Source organism: Pogona vitticeps, chromosome 9, assembly GCF_051106095.1.
Source record: "Pogona vitticeps strain Pit_001003342236 chromosome 9, PviZW2.1, whole genome shotgun sequence".
NCBI lineage: Eukaryota > Metazoa > Chordata > Lepidosauria > Squamata > Agamidae > Pogona > Pogona vitticeps.
The window spans coordinates 17,676,578-17,697,977 of NC_135791.1; the positions used below are offsets into that span (position 1 = coordinate 17,676,578).

Here is a 21,400-nt window from a genome sequence, read left to right on the forward strand (position 1 = left end):
AAGAGATAGATAGAGAGGTGACATCAGGCTTGGTGGAGAGTATATTTTTAAAAAATCAGATTCAACAACAACATGTTGCTTTAGAGTTCTCTCCCATCAGAGATGTGACTGGCCCCACCCTTTCTTGGTTTTAGGAGACAACACCTGGCTCTTTTCAGACACCTTTGCATAGCCTTGCCCCAGATTAAATAATTTTTATTATTATTGATTAATTTTCTTGGGTTTTTTTGACTGGTCACATTCTAAATTTGTGTACTTCTCTCTTCTGGCCTATTATTTTTATTATTATCATCATCATAATCGTTGTTGTTGTTGTTGTTGCTGCTGTTACTACTACTACTACTACTACTACTACTACTACTACTACTACTACTACTACCACCACCAGACACAATCAATCAAAATTATAGAAACATTGAACATTGACTGGTATCATATAACAGATACATGTTTTAACCAAAAACCTAAGTATCTGTTAAACTTTTGGAGTTATTATTATTATTATTATTATTAGTAGTAGTAGTAGTAGTAGCAATCTTTCTGTGCTTAATGCTCTTGTACTTTTAGGGTTCATGTTTACCATATTCCTTTTTTTGACTTTTCTGAATTTTTGTTTTGTTTTATTTTCCTATCATTATGTGATACTGCTTGGGCAGGATAGAAATGTAAATTAATTAAATTAAATAAATAAATAAACAATTAAAAAAATAAACAACAAGGAATGGAGTAGTGGAATCCTGAATGACCGTGTTCCCAACATTTTGTGGTCATTCCCTAGTTTTAGTGAAATCACACAGAAATGGGCACTTACTCGGACGAGGCCGTATTCGTATCTGACCATGGTGAGGCTGAAATTGTAGACGTTGACAGTGACGTGGCTGATGAGGAACAGCGGAGAGCTCTTCTGACTTTTAGTGAAGATGTGGAAGAAAGGGAGCTGGTGGCTGGGCCTGCAGGTCTTAACTACGGTATAAGCGCAGGTGCCTTGGAAATCGTAGCTGCGTCCGTCGAACGTGTGGTAATGGGGCTGGCCAGAGGCCCAACAGGCAGGTTGGATGGGCTGAGCAGGAACGCACTTGGGCGAGCCGTCCACCACTTTGCACAGAGTCCCCCTCCTGCAACGAATTGTGTGGCATGTTTGAGCTACGGTGGCTACACACTGGGCTCGGCCACTGACCACTTGACATATCGTCCCCCTTTGGCAACGAACCCTTTCACAGGAACCTGGAATGGGAACACATTGGGGCAAGCCGTTCACAAGGTTACAGACAGTCCCCGCTCTGCACTGGAAATGGTCACAGGAAGGTGGGGCTGGCACACATTGCGGGCTCCCGTTAATGAGCTGACAAACCGTTCCCGCATGACACAGGATGGAAGAACAATGTGGTACTGATGCTGGAACACAAGTTGGCCGACCATGTACAGTCTGACACACTGTTCCTTGTTGACAGCGAGTTTTGTCACAAGAAGCCGGAATAGGTACACAAGTTGGCACGCCCCGGATGGTCTCACAGATCATGCCTTCTTTACAACGGGAGGTACTACAAGAGGGTATGTTGGGAACACAATGGGGCCAGTGGTTAACGAGTTTACAAACAGTCCCTTGTGTGCAATGGAAATGGTCACAAGATGGTACAAGGGGAATGCATTGGGGCCAACCGGAAATGATTTGACACACGGTTCCCATGCTGCAACTGAACTGTGCACATGAAGATGGACTAGGGACACACTGGGGCCATCCAGAAATCGTTCGGCATACGGCTCCCACATTACAAGTGACGTTTCCACAGGAGGGAGCAATGGGGACACAAAGCGGCCAACCATTACTGATATGACACACTGAGCCAACGTTGCAATGGAATTTGTCACAAGTGGGTGAGAGAGGAAGACATACTGGTTGCCCACCATAAATTTCACACACAGTACCTGCACTGCAGGCCATATTTTCACAAGTGGCTGGGGCGGGGATGGCAGGAATAGGAGCAGGAATGGGAACACATACGGGCCAGCTATTCCTGATCTGACAGATCGACTCATTATTACATTGAAATTTGTCGCAGGACGGTGGCAGGGGAATACATGTCGGTTGTCCACCGTATATCTCACACTTGGTACCTTCACTGCAGCTGACGTGTTCACAAGAGAATTCAATAGGAATGGGAACACATTTGGGCCAACCATTATGGATTTGGCAAGTTGTTCCATCCTTGCACTGAAATTTGTCACAAGAAGGTGAGATGGGTAGACATGTTGGTTGCCCATTATACATCTCACACCTGTTACCTTCAGTGCACCTGACTTGCTCACAAGAGGATGCAATGGGAATGGGAATGCACTGGGGCCAACCATCTTTAATTTGACAAACTGTCCCATCTTTACACTGGAATTTGTCACAAGAAGGTGAGAGGGGAAGACATTGTGGTTGTCCATCATATATCTCACACTTGGTCCCTTCGTTGCAACTAACACTTTCGCAAGAAGTTGGGGTAGGAACGGGGACACATTTTGGCCAACCCTGACTCATTTCACAGATTGCCCCCTCTCCACATTGGAATTTTTCACAAGAAGGTGAGAGAGGAAGACACTGTGGTCCACCTTCATATATCTCACACTTGCTCCCAATATCGCAGCTGACTTTTTCACAGGTACTTGTGATGGGAAGACAAGTGGGCCAATCATCCACCATTTCACAAAGTGTTCCCTCGTTGCACTGCATTTGGTCACAGGACATTTCCATTGCGACACACTGGGGCCAACCTTCAACAACTTCACAAATGGTCCCAGATTTGCAATGGATATTTCCACAGGCGGCAGGGACCGGGACACACTGGGGCCAACCATCAACCATTTTACAGATAGTTCCCTCTTGGCATCGGAACATGCCACAGGTGCGAGGGGTGGTGGGGACACATTTAGGCTGACCATCAACTATTTTGCAAGCAGTCCCTGGGGTGCATTCTAAATTCTGACATGAAGGTGGAGAGGCAACGCAAGTTGGCCACCCCTGAACTAGTTCACAGACAGTTCCCGTTTCACACTGATATTTTGAACAGGAGAGCGGGGAAGGTGTACATGTTGGCACTCTGTTAATCATTTCACACACAGTCCCCACTTGGCAAGAAATGGACGCACAAGATGCTGTCGGATCTGGAACACATGTGGGCCAGCCATGGACAACGTCACATACGGTCCCCTCTTTACATTCAAGTTTCTCACAGGAGTCAGGAAGGGGCACACACCTGGGCCATTCATTTACCACCTGGCAGATAGTACCTGGCACACACTGGATGTTGTCACATGATGTTACGGCAGGCACACACTTGGGTGAACCATGTGTAATTTCACAGATGGTTCCTTCTTCACAGCGGACTGCATTGCAGGAAGGTGGAGTGTGCACACAGATGGGCTTACCATTGAGTGTCCGACACACAGCCCCTGGTTTACAGATGATTTTGTCACAGGAGAGTTGGAGCGCGAGGCATGTAGGCAAGCTATTCACAATTTTGCATTCAGTGCCAGCCTCACAATTCATTGTGTCACATGATGGTCTTGGGACGCATTTTGGCCATCCATCAGTAAGGTCACAGACAGTCCCTGGCTGGCATTCAACGTGCAGGCAGGACGTAGTCATGGGAACGCACTTTGCGTGACCACCAGCCATTTCACACATGGTTCCTGATTCACACAAGATGGCTCCGCACGATGCTGGAGCTGAGACACACTTAGACTGGCCGTGCACAATCTTGCACACAGTCCCTTCTTGGCATCGCAATCTGTGGCAGGAAAGCTGGCTGGGCAGGCACTGGGGCCAACCACTGATGAGCTGGCACACCATTCCTGAGCTGCACTGCACTGATTGGCAGGATGCAGGCGCTGGGACGCATTCTGGCCAGTGGTTAGTCATCACACAGATGGTGCCCTCTTTGCACTGAATGGCAGCACATGTCTGTGGCGCAGGCACACATTTAGGAGAGCCATCTGTCAGGTCGCAGATAGTCCCCTCTGGGCACTGGAGATGATGACAAGCTGCTGGGTAAGGGACACACTTAGGCAAGCCCTCAGCTATCTCACAGAGCTCCCCCTCTTGGCACTGGATGGTACTGCAAGTCTGAGTCTCCGGGACGCACTGTGGCTGATTGTGCACAATCATGCAGACATATCCCCGGCCACAACGTGCCTCACGACAGGGATTGGCATAAAGGCTCCCCAGATGCAAAGCTGCTAGGAAAGACAAACAAATTTCTGCTCATAAATGGAAAAAAAACTATCAGCAAAATTATACCCTAGGACTTTCAAGTAATGAAGCTGGAGATTACTACTACTGCTACTACTACTACTACTACTACTACTACTACTACTACTACTACTACTACTAATAATAATAATAATAATAATAATAATAATAATAATAATAATAATAATAATAATAATAATAATAATAATACAGTGGTGCCTCGCGCAACGGTCGCTCCGTAGAGCGACGAATCCGTGCAACAATGCCGTTTTTGCGATCGCAAATGCGATTGCAAAACAGCACCTAGATAGGGGAAAATTCACAGAGCGAAGGTCAGTAAGCGGTTCGCTTACCGACCTTCGCTTTGCGACCTGCCGATCAGCTGTTCCGCGGCTTCAAAATGGCCGCCGGAACAGCCGAAAGGGCCGGGCGCAGCATTTTCGCACCCTTGGTAAGCAAGGGGAGGGCGCAAAAACGCTGCCAGAACAGCCGAAATGGCCACGCGCAGCGTTTTCGCACCCTCCCCTCGCTTACCAAGGGCGCGAAAACGGCTGCCATTTTGGACCCACCGGACAGCTGATCGTAGTGTTTTTGCACCCTCGTTCAGCGAGGGGAGGGCACGAAAATGGCTGCCGGCCATCCCGGAACATCGCACAACGGTGAGTATTCGGCTGAACTGGAACGCATTAAACCATGTTTAATGCGTTCCAATGGCTTTTTACTTTCCGTTGAGCGATGTTTCACGCAGCGAGGGTTAATCCGGAACGGATTACCCTCGCTGTGCGAGGCACCACTGTACTACTACTACTACTACTACTACTACTACTACTACTACTACTACTACTACTACTACTACTACTACTACTACTACTACTACTACTACTACTACTAATAATAATAATAATAATAATAATAATAATAATAATAATAATAATAATAATAATAATAATAATAATAATAATAATAATAATAATAATACTGCAGAGCTGGAAGGGATCCTGTGGATCATGAAGTCCAGCTCCTGTCAAAGAGGCACAGTGGGGAACTGAACTCCCAACTGTACCCAAACCATGGAGCAGTTCAATACTAGGCTATAGAAAAAAAATTCTAGATTGAACAAAATCTCTGGTCCTATTCCTCATCGCCAACTACTTTTGTACATAGAAGTTATGTATTTTTAAAACTTACATACATCACACTGTAGCTGTGTGGTTACTGTGACAATGTTAATGAGAATCTATGTGTCATCCATAGAAGACAGTATGGATATGAAAGAATTTAATGAAAAAGCAGGGGGAAAATTAAGCCTCTGAATATCTTTATTGAACTTAATGGCTGGAATCCTGTTCCTCTTCATGCCTGCATAAATTTGGCAGATATTACAGCCAGCAATGAGGACTGTGCAATTTGATTGCACAAGTTGCATGGTTGCAGTCATGACCAACTGTGCAATGCAATGGCAGAAGTGCTTTATGAATAACCCTTCTGCCTCGGTGCCGTTAGAACAGCAGCAGTAGAGTTATGCAAACGTAACTCAATAGGATTTTGGCCAATAAATATGAACATGGAATAATTCCAAGGCAACTTCCAAATTCCTTCAGATTCCCCTTCCACCTCCCCCTGTTTGTATTATTGTGCTTGAATATGGTGGAGGGAAGACTATTTTGCCAATAACATCAATTGGATAAGTCCAGCGTCCAGCAACGGCTTTGTAGTCCAAAAGATCCTTGGAAAGATGCGGGATTCCTTCTCCCCAAGACAATGCTGGAGCTTCAGCCTTCCTATGAAAGCCCAGGAAAAGATTGTAGCCCTGAATATGGCTGGCGGGGAGAAAGCTCACTTCGCAAAGGACCCTGGGAAACCAGGGCCCTCGAAAGATGGAATCTGACTTTCTCACACTGATTACTTTTCCATAATTAAAACCCAAAAGACAAATGAACAAAATGTTGCAAAAGATGAGAATTGCAATGTTGGTGGTGATTGGAGATGGACACAAGCCGGAAAAATGACCAACTGATGTGTCTGTGGTTCATGGGCAGCCACAAACAACCCCTGAACCCCAGAAAAATGCTCAGTTGGAACCTGGCCACTGCTGAAATAACATCTAGGGATGCCCCGTTCGTATTTTGTTGACTCCAACTCCCAGAATTCTCCATGAATTCCCCAGACAGAATTCTCGAAATTCGATCCCACAGACACAGAACTATAGACATCTATATTTATTTCGCTTGGAGAAGGGGTACTTACAAGGTTGCATGGCTTTCTCTGTCCTTGCTTCCTGTTAAAAATGGAAGCTGCTGCAGTGCTTCTTAGGTGGGGTAATTGTTTTGGGAGATGCCCTCTATAGAGCCTAAAGGGCAGGAAGAATGCTATTCCCGGGGTTCCTCATGGCAGTTTCCATGTTTAACAGAAAGCAAGGCCAAAGAAAGCTATGTGGCCTTGAAGCTCGCTGTCTCAAGGTGAGCAAAATGTAGGTGTCTCCAGGTGTGGGTCTGTGGACTGGAACTGCCAGAACCTTGCCTGAGGAATTCTTGGAGAATCCTGGGAGTTGGGAGTCCAAAACAAACATGCAAACAAACAAAATGCACATGCCTAACCATGTCTCTCTTCTAGTATTCCTTGCTGGGCAGCTCCCTTTCTAATTAGACGTTCCTTATCCTTGAGGTTCTAGATTGCTCAAGAAAAGGCCGGATTTCACATCACAAGTTGAAGAAAATGGGACACCAAGGTGAAGAGGACAGAAATTAGCCGCCCCGAGTAACATGGTCTAGAGGGGCAGGGTGAAAGTCAAATAAATAAATAAATAAATAAATAAATAAATAAATAAATAAATAAATAAATAAATAAACAAACAAACAAATTAATTACTTAATTACTTAATTACTTAATTACTTAATTACTTAATTACTTAATTAATTAATTAATTACTTAATTACTTAATTAATTAATTAATTAATTAATTAATTAATTAATAGAAATTGGACTTTGTTGCACTCATGGCAGAGCTGTCAGTGCTCACAACCATTAAAAAGACTTCCTGTCCTAATACTAACACATAATGTGTGTGTATGTTATTTTGGATTGCCATCATTATCTCTCTCTCTCTCTCTCAAGCGAGCATGCCACCTTTACAACTATGCATGGATTCCCCATTTGGTCTGGAAGCCAATTTGGGCTTTTTGGAATGTATCCTGATCTGGCCTCAAACAAATTGAGCCCCATGTGATTGGCTCTCTTCCCCAGATCAGACTGGTTATCAAAGTTGTTTTGTTGTGCCCCAGAACCAAAACCGGACTTTTCACATCAGTCCAGACTTAACCCTAGTTGATCCAAATCAAGCCAATAAAATTTGTAATTTGGGATTTGAATGAATCAGGAGCACTGCCTGACAAGATATGACTATACTTACCAGACAGAATAGTGAACCAGGCCCCCAAAAGCAACATTCTGGTAGTTGTCCAGTCTGGAAAGGAAAAGAGAAGAATAAAATGAATGAAAATGCCAAAACAAACAGTGTAGAACACTGGAAAGGCAAGCCTTTCCTACTGGTCTCTCCACATGAGGAAGAGGGCCTAATTAGTGTCAGGGTGGTGCTAATGGGAATTTTGATTCTCATATAAATCGATAAAATGCTTAGATTTGGAATGGAAAGATTTTTAGATTTTAAAACATGAAATGTGGGACAAACAGGAAGGTTCAGTTTATCCTGATCAGATCTTCTAGGAATGGTTCCAAAATAGAATTCTGTCATCTTGTATACTCTGCTGCAAACTAGGGATGGTAAATTGTAACATGTATAAAAGCTATCAATTGATTTGTGATTACAGGAGCAGACTCATTGTGTGGAATTCCTTTATAGCTGGCCTTCTAACACTGCAAGTTGCAGCATATCTAAACATGCCTCAAGGAAGGCTTCTCTGCAATCAGTATTCATAATGTCATTAAAATAACGTGCAAGTCAAAGCTGGTACAGATATCTTTTTATAGAAAGGGGCAGTTCTTCAGGTGCCTCATATGCTAGAACTGTTTGAACACAGAGATCTACTAGTCCTTGCTCTAACACAGGTTTTGCTGTAGAAAAGTTGAGGTCCTTCACATTCTCTTCTGAAAAACTGAGCAAAAAAGATTCATTACAAAGGTTTTCCATGAATTAAATTTCATCTTCCTGTATTATAATGTTACAAAGCCTGATTGAGTACAAAATAGAATTTTGAGCCAATTATTAATGCTTATTTATAAACTAAGGTCATTAGTGGTGTTAACTTCACTTCCAGTCCAACTAGAGTTGTAGGTAGTGAAGGGGGGAATGCCAACTGCAGCCAGGAGAATTTAATTTTGTTTTGAAGATTTCACAAACAAGAGAAAGCAAACATCTTCCTATAGTTCTCATACTCTCTCAAGTATGAGAGAGTATGAGATACTTCAGCCAACAAAGTATGTACTCATGATCCCACTCAAGATATCACCAAAGATATTAAATTTACACTAGAAGAAGGATTAAGTTTAGGACATATTAGTAATTCAGAATATAATTTTTTACTAAACACAAACCCAAGGATACTGGTGTTCTATACCCTTACAAAAATTCATAAAGAACACCAGCCAATAACAGGGAGACCCATTGTATCTGGATCCAATTCTGTCCTAGAGCCACTTTCCAAATTTGTAGATTTTTTAAAAAAACCTTTTATACCTTTGATACCATCATATATTCAAGAATCCAGAGATTTCATTAACAAAGTAGCACCCATTGAAGTAGACGATCATGACATATTGATCACTATGGATGTCAATTCTCTTTATACTCATATACCTCAAGAAGAAGCATTAAATACTATCTATGACACCTTAAACAAAAGGACAGAAAAATATCCACCCTCTTCATTTTTATATTCACTAGCAGAAATAGCCCTTAAAATTAAAATTATTTTAAATTTGAAAATAAATCTTATTGGCAAGTAAAATGAGTACCCATGGGATGTCCTATGGTTCCAGAAACAGCCAATCTTTACATGGAATCATTGGAAAAAAATGTTACCTCTCAATCTAATTCCTTTAATAAACATCTGATAAAATGGTTCAGGTATATTGATGATATTTTTATAATTTGGAGAGGACAAGATAATTTAATATTACAATTTCTTAGATGGGTGAATTCATTGGACCACAATATCCAGTTTGACATGGAATCTCATGACACAGAAATTCATTTGCTGGACCTGACCATAAAAAAAGAGGCAGGCAAATTATACACCACCCTTTATTTAAAAAACCCCCACAGATTGCAGTTCTTAAGATTTGACAGTTCTCACCCGAGACCTTTCCGATACAACCTTCCATAGGGGCAATTCCTTAAAATCAAAAGGAACGGTACCAAGACAGAAGATTTCATGCAAGAATCCCATCAATTAAAAAAAAAAAAAACAATTGTCAGCCAAAGGCTATGCAGAACATGTCATTAACAAAAACTTTACTAAAGCTATTCAGACCAGAAGGAAGGATCTTCTTCATAAACAAAATAGAAATCCAGAGAATTGTATTAATTGTGTAACCTCACATACAGCTACGTTACTGACAAACTTCAAAACTGTATTAAAACCCATTGCCATATCTTGAACAATATACCAGGTTGTTTAGAGAAGCCACAAATCTCTTTCAAAAGAACTAAAAATCTTGCTGACATTTTGATTAGCATTGATTTTAAAGAGAAACAACAAAAACTAGGTTATATCTGGAAAGACACCCCCCCCCCAACAGGGCACCATCCATGTGGGCATTGTGTCTACTGTAAAAAATACCAGCAAGATGACAAGAGTTTACAGATATTCAAGAGGGCAAAAGATTTAACCAAATTCACGAACTGCAACACTAAAGGGGTAATTTATGCTATCAGGTGATCAGGTGTCCTTGTAACAAATTGTATGTGGAAAAACCTTCTAGACCCCTTAAAATCCATATAGGGGAACACCTAAGCAATATCAGAAACAAAAAAAGGGAGGAACTCCCCTTGTAAATCATTTTGTTCAGCATAGCCATTCAGAAAGAGATCTGAATTTCTGGATCCTAGGAGTTATCCCCATGCATCATGATAAGGCTCTTCCTAAAAAAGAAACAGACTAGATTTTAAGGTTAAATTCTTTATCTCCTTCTGGTTTCAATGAAGAGATAGACTATATTCCCTTGCTGTAGTTTCATATTATTTTCCTCAGATACTTTTTTGAACAATAATTAGCCAAGGAAGGCTAAAACACTAGTTCAACCTTGTACACAGCTGGGCAGTCTTTTGTTTATAAAACCGTTCTTCTTCTGCCAACACGGCACCATTTATTCGAAAAGGAGTGAGAGATTGTCCACAAAATTATCCTTAGAGACAGATTCTACACCAGCATAACACCAGTGGTGTGTAACCTGACTTCTTATGTTTACTTATAAATAATTGTTACTCTTTCTGTAAATCACTTTTAATACTTAATGTAAACTATGACAATTATATTAATGTATTAAAGCTAGCACATTTTTTTTTAAATGCCTTATATGTTGTCCCAGTCAAATGAGTAGCTCATATATGTGTTCTTTCTGTTTTATTTACTATATTACAGCCCTTGAAGAAGGCTAAAAGTGCAATAGCCGAAGCGTGTTGGGCTTATCTTTGAATAAAGTACAGTATTGATACCCTTTTTTACGTCCTGGGAGTACCGTCTCTCTTTGCTTCACAGCTTCACAACTGACTGAGAGCTTTTTAAAATGGATTGTTGTGCTCTGCTGCTTTTAAATGTGTTTTTAGTATTGGTTTTATTAATATACTTGTTTAATTCTTTTAAAATATTTAAAAGAATTAAACATTCTTTTAAGCATTCTTATACTTACTGTTTTTAAGCCTGTAAATACTGTGTTTTTTTAATGACAAAAGCTGCCTTGGGTCCTTTTAAGGAGAAAGGCGGGGTAAAAATATTTTAAATAAAATAAGTAAAACAAATACATCCAAAGGAACACGTTTCCACTTCTCTTTGCAGATCCACTGGAAATTGTTAAGGTTTAGATACTGCTCTTATTAAATATATGAATGTACAGGTATTTTTTTTTCCTGTTTTTCAACAGTTGCTTTGTGCTAATCTAAAGCCAGGACATGGTTTCATTCAGCAACAGCATCATTGATATAACTGAAAAAAATGTGCAAAGAGCACCCCACACATTTTGATAAAAGGCTCACACAAGCACAATTTTGTTAATGGAGAAGGGATCCATTAATGCATCAGTCACAAAAACGTGCTCACCAATACGTGCATAATGATTTACTGTATATTTAAGAAAAAACTACACAAAATTGGCGTTAAAGAGAGAGGGAGCTAGCTTATGGAAATGAATCTACTAAATCATTTCATTCCAAATAACTATTTACAGTACTTGTTTCCACACCATATCCTATTTTGTTTCAGAGGGTCTCCCACACCTTAGGACGAGTCTTTCAGGAGGAAATGGGGGCCACAGATGGTAGGGGATAATCCACAAGAATTGGTCCTCCATCATGTGCCCCATGGAAGTACTTTCTGGTGATCCAGAAAGTACCACTGCGTACAACCTATGAGAGGAATTCACAATAATCAAGCACTGCCAAGTGAATTCTGACTTATGTGACTCTTTTTAGAATTTTCTAAATAGGGAGTTCACAGAAGTGGTTTGACATTCCTTTCTTCTGGAGGTGGCCTAGGGTTGTGCAACTGGCCTAAGGCCACATAATCTGTCTTTTCTGAAATGCGTAGTGGGGAACTTAACTCCCAGCCTGTGAGATCCCTAACTCACTTGAGCTATGCAGAAAGGAATGCAAACATTTTCTTAAATCAAGTCCCTGGGTACCAAAAGAAGGATGAAGGAGAAAGGTAGGTAAAAGGTATACCACAGTCCTGCAGAATAATTCGGTCCTGTGAATTTTATTTTAGGAATGAGAGTTATTCTGGCATGGATAAGGATAATCTTTCCTTGTCCTAAATCTGACAACTCTATCATTCTGGGAGTTGTTCAGGCTCACATCAATAAGGGGTGAAGGACTATTTCATCTGCACCAGATTTTTAAAAGAACTGGCTCCGTCAGCACTTCCTGGACTAGTATGCCAACTGGAGTTTTATAGTGCACATACCTTTTCATTTTGTTCGCTGTACAAAATCATGGACATTTGATGAAGTTGCATATCAAAAGACTGTTGTCCCAAAAATTGCATTTCCTGAGATTTGAACCGCTGTGAGAATAGAATCTCAGCCGAGCAAATAAGCAAGTACAAAACAAGTGAAAACACCATACAGATCTTTCCAGAAAATAAAAAGAGACAGGGTGGACACCTTTGCTTCTGTCTAATTCATGCCAGTTCTGCATCTAATTGGTTCTAAATCAGTCTGCCTGGTTCCTATAGAATTCTACATTCTATAAAAAAGCACGTAACAGTCACATTTCTTCTTGGACACAAGCTTCTGCAATGTTTCCATTTTATAATGAACTGCAGAGCTGAAAGGGACCCTATGGATCATTGAGTCCAGCCTCTTGTCAAGGAGGCCCAGTGGAGGATCGAACCCCCAACTTCTGTCTCTGCAGCCAGAGACCAAAGCCACTGAGCTTTCCAGCAATTCTTTTTGTATCTATTTCCCCAATTTGCATACATTCTGGTGTGCAATGTTCCAGTTTATTTATTTTAAAAAATATTTGTTTAAAATATTTTTATCCCTTCTTTCTCTTTAAAAAGAATCTACTTGTTATTCCTGCTAGTTCAGTTAGGCAGGTTTCTTTAAAAATTCAGACCAAATGTAATTCTCTGCTATCCCTAACTTGGAGGCCATTGATCAGAGCCGACTCTTTGCTTCGGATGGGGGGACGCTGTTGAGAAAGAACCTAGCAGTAGGCCCATCTCATTCTTAAGAGTGAGTCTGCTGACTTTTCTTTTTTCCCCTCACACCCAATCCACACAACCAGCCAGAAAAAGAGGCCAAAAGCAAAGTTATTCCAAAGTTGTGGCTTCTGTGCTTAGACAGATCAGGTGAATAGATGGCAAAACCAAGGAAGCAGAATTGCAAAAGCTAAGGAACTCCAGGGGGTAACAGAAGGGTAACTTCTGGAAGGTGAGCGTTGGCAGAAGCCCAGTGATAATAGTAATCTTAGAACTGCAGAACTGGAAGGGACTCTATGGATCATTGAATCCAGCCCCTGTCAAAGAAGCACAGTGGGTGGTGGTGGTCATGTAGAGTAGCGAAACAGTATTGGAAAAGAGTATGTGCGGTGTTGCAACAAATATTGCTTTGTAAGGTGCCATTAACCCCAGAACTGTTTTTATTGAGTATGATACCCGATAACATAGATAAGACAAAGGAGTGTATAGTTATATATATAGTCACTGCAGCCAGAATTCTTTGTGCCAAAAATTGGAAAAGTCCGACGGTACCGAAACAAGAAGATTTTATAGCGGGAAACAGCGGAAATGGACATTTTATCAGAAGTGATGAAGGACTGTCCTTTACAAAAGGCAACTGAAAGATGGGAACTTATTCTATGAATGGACTGAGTCAACAGACATCGTATGAAGAGCACACATTGAAATGAGAACTTAAATCAGGAAGGCAGAAAATAGTAAAAAGAGCAATCTGAAATTTTGATATGGCAATATGTATAGAATGGATGTTAGTATGTCATTGCTTCTCCTTTTCTCCCTTAACATCATTTCCCTTTTTCCCTTCTGTCACCCTTTGTTAAAAATAATAAAAAATAAATAAAAAGAAGCACAGCGGGGGAATTGAACTGCCAATCTCTGACTCCACAGCTGGAAATCTAAAACATGGAATATTCCAGCAGTTCAACCTTAATGCCAATCCTGCTGTTAATCTCTTCTGCAGAGTGCTCATGGGTTTATCACTATTCCATTCCAAATATCGCTCACATGTACATTTATACACAAGGTAGGAATAGTGAAGACATGGCTTCTGAGTTGGACTCTGAGTTGGACACTAGCAACTTATATGGAGGCAACTAGAATGTTTTCATGGCCCCAGTCTCCCTTTTTATAATATTTTCCACTCCTACCTTGGTTGACTTCAGTCTTCCAAGTCTTGGTTTACCTCATTCCTGGCTCTCAGCTGAGAATCTGGACCGAAAAATCTTGGTTTTCTATCCCTACTGATTGGACAGCCAGCCAATGGGGTGAGGGACACTCCTTCTTGACATCCTTGGACATCGTTCTGTTTGTATGTAGCTTCGTGAAAGTAAGTGGGGCTCTCTTGCTGATTGGCTACTTAACAGCACAGAAGGCGGGCTCTTTCTTCCACATGGTTACTTTGGGAACCAACACTGGCATCATCTTGGCAAGGCAGCAGGTGCCACAAGAGGGCAATCCTGAGTGCAAGACTTGTAGTCCACCCCCCCACACACCTCTAACAGATGCAGTAGAGTGGATTCACTTAGAACCTGAAGAACTCTAAATAACTTCACTGTATTAGGAGAGAGGAGGAGAAATGCCCTGACACACGTGTCCACAAGACCTTGCAAATTTGAGTGCATGCATTTTGCAAAGCATAAATGAAAGATTGTGAACAGTGATTCCCGTGGAAGCTGGGAAGATGAGTAGGCTGCAGGATTTTCTTTCTCCTACCCTTTGTTCTAAACAAAGTTTAGAAATATTGACTGCAAGAGAAACTATCTGCAGGGATACCATTTTCAGTGTTATTGTTTCAGAAATTCATTTGGAGATAGTGGATAAATGTGGATTTTTGTATTGATTTAAAACAAGGTGTGTATTAATGCAGGAAAGGGATGCAGCAATCTTTGGAAGGAATGTGCATGAAACTAACATGGATGGGAAACAGACAGATATAATCCACCTCTACTTGTGGGTGTCAATTCATCCTAACAATACTGGTTGCATTAAAAAAAAACCAGGAGCCCATGGAGACTTTTAATATATGGCATGTGTGTATTATGTGCTGACAAGTTGGAACTGACTGACAGCAACCCTAATGGGGCTTTTAAAGCAAGTGAGATATTTACCAAGGGCTTTTTATCATTTCAATCCTCTCCCCAGTGAATTTCTCATGGCCAAGTGGGGATCCAAACTCAGGTCTCCAGAGTGATAGTCCATCACTCTGTCCACTGCACCACATTGGATACACCCTTAAAACATGGGCTAGACTTCAGAGTTCACCAACTACAAAAGACGCAAAGAATCAGTGGGGTGTACTCAAGTGTTAACTTGCCATTTGACAGTTGACTGAATGAGAGTGCTCTGACTAGGACTAGCCATTGGATCTAGGCCATGCATTTGTCCTCTCCACTTCTAATTTTGCAAAAAGACATTTTACCTTTCATAAAATAAGACTCACAGAAGAATCACAGTCAAGAGTACTGACGGTTTGGGCCTCATTGTGATCAGTATAGGTTTTTAGCAGGTCTTGTCCACGTGATGAGCAGCTGACCCAAGAAGCTTTGTTTCCTTGACCTTCTTTATGGGCTTTGTGAGCTGTGTTCTGCTATTATGCTGTGGGTCAACTAGGATAATGTCATTGTCCAATTATGTCTTTTCTTCCCTTAATTGCTGAGTAAATAAAAAACCAGGATGCGGTCACTATGCAGTTGCTCAGCCAAGATTTATGGATAGGTTGTCTGACTGATCTTGTTCATACCTGGGGAAGCTAAAACGGATCTTGGGTTAGTATTGGATCTGTGTGGTAGATCCTAAGCACCTCTACCGTGTGTAAATGACAAAAAGGAAGATATGCACTGTCATAAACTCCATCAGGACTTTGATTTACAAATATCCTTCATGAAAATAGAACGATAACATTTTGGCGCTGAAACTTGGAAATTATTTTGTGAAGCCCTCTGCTCAGGGCAGGAATCGTGTAATTACATTTTTGTTGTCAAGTTGATGTCCAAGCTCTGCTGAAATATTCTCAGCGGAGGAGAGCCCACCACCTTCACATTCTGCTATGTTGAGCTGAGTGTTTGGGAAAGTTACCTTTTGTGTGAAAAATGTCCCAGAAATTTCCAGTTCGCATCTCTACAAACAGCAATTACCACTAGGAACTAACCATTTCCACCATTTGTTTTAGCTCTGACATCTGGAAGGATAGAAAACAAGTTGTTCTATCTTTGTAAATAACTCCTTACATATATTTGAAGACAGCCACCAAGTCCTCTCTTAATCCTCTTTTCTCCTGGCTAAACTGACCCAACTTTTTTTGACTGTTCTAAACTAGTCTTTCTTTTGACTGTTCAAAAACTAGTCACCATTCTCTGGAAGTGGGGGCGCTCACCATCTTAGTACACGCGCTCGTAATCTCAAGATTAGACCACTGTAATGCGCTCTACGTGGGGCTTCCTTTGAGGTTGCTGCGGAAATTACAGGTGGTGCAGAATGCGGCGGCCAGATTACTCAGTGGAGTGAAAAAATTCCAACATATTTCGCCCACTCTGGCCGCATTGCATTGGCTGCCCATCAGGTTCCGCATCAACTTCAAAGTGTTAACGCTTACGTATAAAGCCCTAAATGGTTTAGGGCCTCGATACCTGGCGGAACGCCTACTCCCACCAAGTTCTACCCGGGTCACACGCGCGAGCCAGGAGGTGAGGCTGAGGAGCTTAACGCCGAGGGAGGCCCGAAAAGAGAAAACAAGAAATAGGGCCTTCTCGGCGGTGGCTCCTCGCCTGTGGAATAATTTACCTCCTGGTATTCGCGGAGCTCCCTCGCTGGGCACCTTTAAGAATCTATTAAAGACCTGGATGTTTCGGCAGGCCTTCTCACCAGATTACTTTTGATTTTCTTCTCTCCTTTATTGTTTCTTTACTTTAATCGTTTTGTAATTTGTTGTTTTATTTTATTGTATTTTATCTTTGTTGTTGGCCGCCTAGAGTAGTCCATCGCGACTAGATAGGCGGGATATAAATTAAATAAATAAATAAATAAATAAAATAACTCCCATTTTAAATTGTTTTTAAATGGGCACATCATAACTGGACTTCCAGATACAGACTGATCATTGTGGTGAAGAGGGGTTATTCTGGATAACATATGTCTTCACCTAATGTTTAGATTAGGAGGGACGTGGTGGCAGTGCGGGTTACACTGCAGAAGCCTCTGTGCTGTAAGGTCTGTAGATCTTCAGCTGTAAGATCGAATCCAGACAATGAAATGAGCATCCGTCGCTTGTCCCACCTCCCACCAACCTAGTGGCTTGAAAGCATGCAAATGCGAGTAGATAAATAGGGACCACCTTGGTGGGAAGGTAACAGCGTTCCATGTCTAGTCACACTGGCCATGTGACCATGGAAGATTGTCTTCGGACAAATGCTGGCTCTATGACTTGGAAACGGGGATGAGCACCGCCCCCTGGAGTCGAACACGACGGGACAAAAATTTACCTAATGTTAATATACTAGAGAAGGCTCAGTAGTCAGCCCCATGAAGCTTTTCCAAATGTGGGATATCATCACCTTCTTTGTTGCTTTGGCACTCCCTCCCACTGGAGGCCACGCTTGCCTCATCTTTGCTGTCCTTCCACAAGCAGGCGAAGACTTTTCTCTTCAGACAAGCAATGACTGGCTGCCTGAATGGGTTTTTTTAAGTGGATGGTTGTGCCTTACTGCTTTGGAGGTGTTTTTCGAGTGGCTTTCGTTTCCTGTCTCTTAGTGTGGTATCTGATCTAGAGACGTGGACAAACTCTGAACCACCATGAACCCCTGGAAAAACAAACTGATTCGCAGTTCATTTTTCTGGTTCATGCTGGGGTGTGTGTATGGACCCTACCTGCTCTTGCCACCTTCACCTCCTCCACCACTGCTGCTGCCACTGCGGCCACGGGGCACATGCTCAGAGGGAAAACGGAATCCAAAACTGGATCATGAAAAAAAAATCACTTTTTTGTTTGTTTTTGGTTCATGATTCATTTCTTGCTCTTCTCTAGTTTAATTCTTTTTAGTATTCATATACTTACTGTTTTTAGCTTTCAGTGTTGCCTTTTAATGATGAAAGCAGCTTCAGGTCTTTCTTCAGGTGAAAGGTGAGGTAAAATATTCTAAATAAATAAACGAATACATCACTATAAAGGCTTTGGAAAATCACACCCATGATTTCTTCTACTGGAAGTGAAGAACAATTTCCTGATATGGACTAAACGTTTGTCCCAGTACAGCTGATGCTTTCATTGTGGATGCTGGTGGCTTCATGACAGAGTGTTAGTGAAGATACTTCATGTTTAAAGGTGGTGGTGGTGGTGGGAGATATTCAAGGTGCTGTCCTATTTTGGAAGGGTGGATTCAGCACCTTGGACATGCTCTCTCTCCTCGGCCTTCTGATTCTTCACTTTCCCTTGTTGTTCTTCCACCTCCAGTGCCTCCATTGACTGCAGATGCTTCTCAAGAGTTCTGTCAATGTATATTTCACATTCCCTTATAGTCTTAAGTGTAGCTACCTGCTGCTCCAGTTCTCTCACTTTTTCTTCTAACAGTGCCACTAGTTGGCACTTGCTGCCATGTTACACTCAGACACAAAGACAAACATTGCACAAACTTTGCAGGTCACAACTAAACTGTCTCTTCCCTCCATAGTCCTTGTTAGGTTTTTTGCTTTGATTTCTTTGTCTGTACCTTTCCCATAACTTTGTTACCTTGAATGTAGTTGGGAAAGTTCACTAATGTATCCAACCCCCCCCCCCCATGAAACTCCTCTTAGCTCTCCCTGGTTGCGAGCTCCCTGGATCCTTCTTGGCTTTATTCTAGAGATGAGGATGAATATTAAAAACAGATTGGTGTTTTTTTTGGACATATTTAACCGATTTGCCATGTATTCATTGATCTATATTCATAAAAGTTTAAGTCCCAACGAATACAGGTCGATGAATATTTCCCTGTTTTTATTCATCCCCATACGAATAATAGTACAGTGGTGGCCTGCATAGCAACGATAATCCGTTCCGGATAAATTGTCGCTATCCAGATTCATTGCTACGCGGGGGGGGGGGACCCATAGGAACGCATTAAACTCCGTTTAATGCATTCCTATTGGGGGAAAACTCACCGCTATGCAGGGAATCCTCCATCCAGCCGCCATTTTTGCTGCCCAGTAAGCGAGGGCAGGGCACGAAAACGCTGTGGGCGGCCATTTTTTGCACCCGGCAGCCATTTTGGAACCGCTGATCAGCTGTTTTCTAAACATCGCAATGCGAAGATCGGTAAGCGAAACGCTTACCGATCATCGCAATGCGATGTTTTGCCACCTAAAACATTGCAATGCGATCACATTAGCGATTGCAAAAAATGCGTTGCTATGCAAATTCGTCATTAAACGGTGCGCTCGTTAAGCGAGGCACCACTGTAATAATAAAAAAGCCATCCTATGGCTTTTCCATTCTGCCTACCAGCCTGCCGATCAGCTGATCAGTGGGCCAATAACCAGCCATGCACCCCCACAGCCTACCCCCTACCCCTTTCTCTCCCTACCTTAGCCCCCACATGCCCACCCCTGCTGACATTCCCTCATTGCCACAGCTGCTGAGATCTCCATCAGGCCTCCACAGCTGTAGAAAGGGAAACTGGCTGCCATTTGCAAAGATGGCAGCTGTGGCTTCATTTAGGGTAGTGAAGCTGCAGCCACCATCTTTACAAATGGCAGCCTGGATTCCTTTATGGTGGTGGAGGGTGGGGTGGGGCAGAGGGGGGCGGCGGCATGGTGGTGGAGGGTGGCAGCGGGGGTGGTGATGACGGTGCCAGCAGGGGGCAGGGGCAGGGTGTGTGAGAGTTATTCCTTGGTTCATGGGGGCAACTTCGTGCTTTGTGAGTCACCATCTTTTGATGACTCACGAAGCAGGATGACTCGCCAAAATGATGAGTCATCCCCATCTCTACTTTATTCCTCAGCTGTGTTCTGGTAGGAGTCAGCCGCCTAGAGTGGTCTATCGACTAGATAGGCGGGATATAAATAAAATAAATAAATAAATAAATCCAAAGGCCCTCCCAGAACTCATAGCTGCTACTTATAGCTCTTAGCAGTAATCAGGACACACCTCTTCCTATTACGCTGAGCACATGGCCCTTCCTGTTAAGGACACACCCCTTTCTGTTAAACTGAGCACACGGTGCTTCTGAATGGGGAATTCCTAGGGATTCCTTCCTGTTATTAATCTAAAAAGACTCATATCTCTGCCTTTGTCTCCTTGGTCTCCCACTTTCTTTTATTCTTTCCTCCTACCTTCCCTTCCTATCTCTCCCCCATGAAACTCCTTGGGTCATTCTCAGCTTTATTCCTGTGCTCACTTAGGACTCAGCAACCAAAAGGCTCTCCCAGAACTAACAGCTGTTATTTATCCAGATATTTTAGACAAAAATTCTCACGGTCCCATTGCCCATGCTAGCTGGCATTGAAAAATCTCTAGTGACCACTAGATTGGGGAAGGCTAGTGTACGCTTACTGCTGGAAGTTTTCGAGTGTTGTGTATATTATCTTAATTATTTCAAAATATGGTAGATCGGCCCTGATGTGTTTAAGGAACTTCTTGGAGCTGCTGTTGAATGGGGCTTTAAAGGTCTGGTCCAAAGACTTGTCATGATGGTGTCTACGTTCAAATTTCCACTTAGAGACTATAAAGCCCAATAGAAGGGCTGGAATTCAGTGGCATAATATGTATTTTGCCATAAAATACTGTTGCTGATCAGTACCCATGGTTTCACTTATCTACTGCCTGAAAATACTTAATTAAAAAACACATTTCCAAGATGTATTACTAGAACTGGCCACTAGAGGAAACCTGAGATTATGCTAAATATAGGGTTTGTTTATCTGCAGTTTCAAGCATCCACAAGGATGGGCTTGAAACTGATCCCCTGTGGATATCATGGTCCTATTGCACTGGAAATATAATATTTTAGGGAACAATAAATGGCTGAAGAATTCTGGGAGCTTAAGTCTAGGAAAGGAATATTTCTGGTATTTGTAGGCAGAAGGTCCTTGGTACTTCAGTCCCCAGCATCTGAAGACAGGGCTGGGAAAGGCCTTGTCAGAACCCTTAGAGACTTGACATCACTGAGGAAAATGGAGTATATCCATAGTAGATTAGTTACCCTTCTATATCCCTCACTGTATGAACTTGGGCCATTCACACAGTCTCCGGATTCAGATTACCACATACAGTAAGTTTCTTGTG

The 21,400-nt window shown here is 42.1% G+C and overlaps 1 protein-coding gene across 1 annotated transcript in view; it reads right to left on the reverse strand.

Moving 5' to 3' along the window:
• The window catches only part of LOC110070936 (alpha-tectorin), a 36,112-nt gene extending 18,042 nt beyond the window's left edge, over positions 1-18,070 (reverse strand). The window contains exons 1-2 of the mRNA XM_078379966.1: positions 18,010-18,070; positions 812-4,221 (exon numbers count right to left, since the gene is read on the reverse strand). Of these exons, the coding sequence (XP_078236092.1) occupies positions 812-4,221; positions 18,010-18,070 (3,471 nt within the window). The remainder of the gene's footprint in view (positions 1-811; positions 4,222-18,009) is intronic.
• Between the last annotated feature and the right edge of the window lie 3,330 nt (positions 18,071-21,400).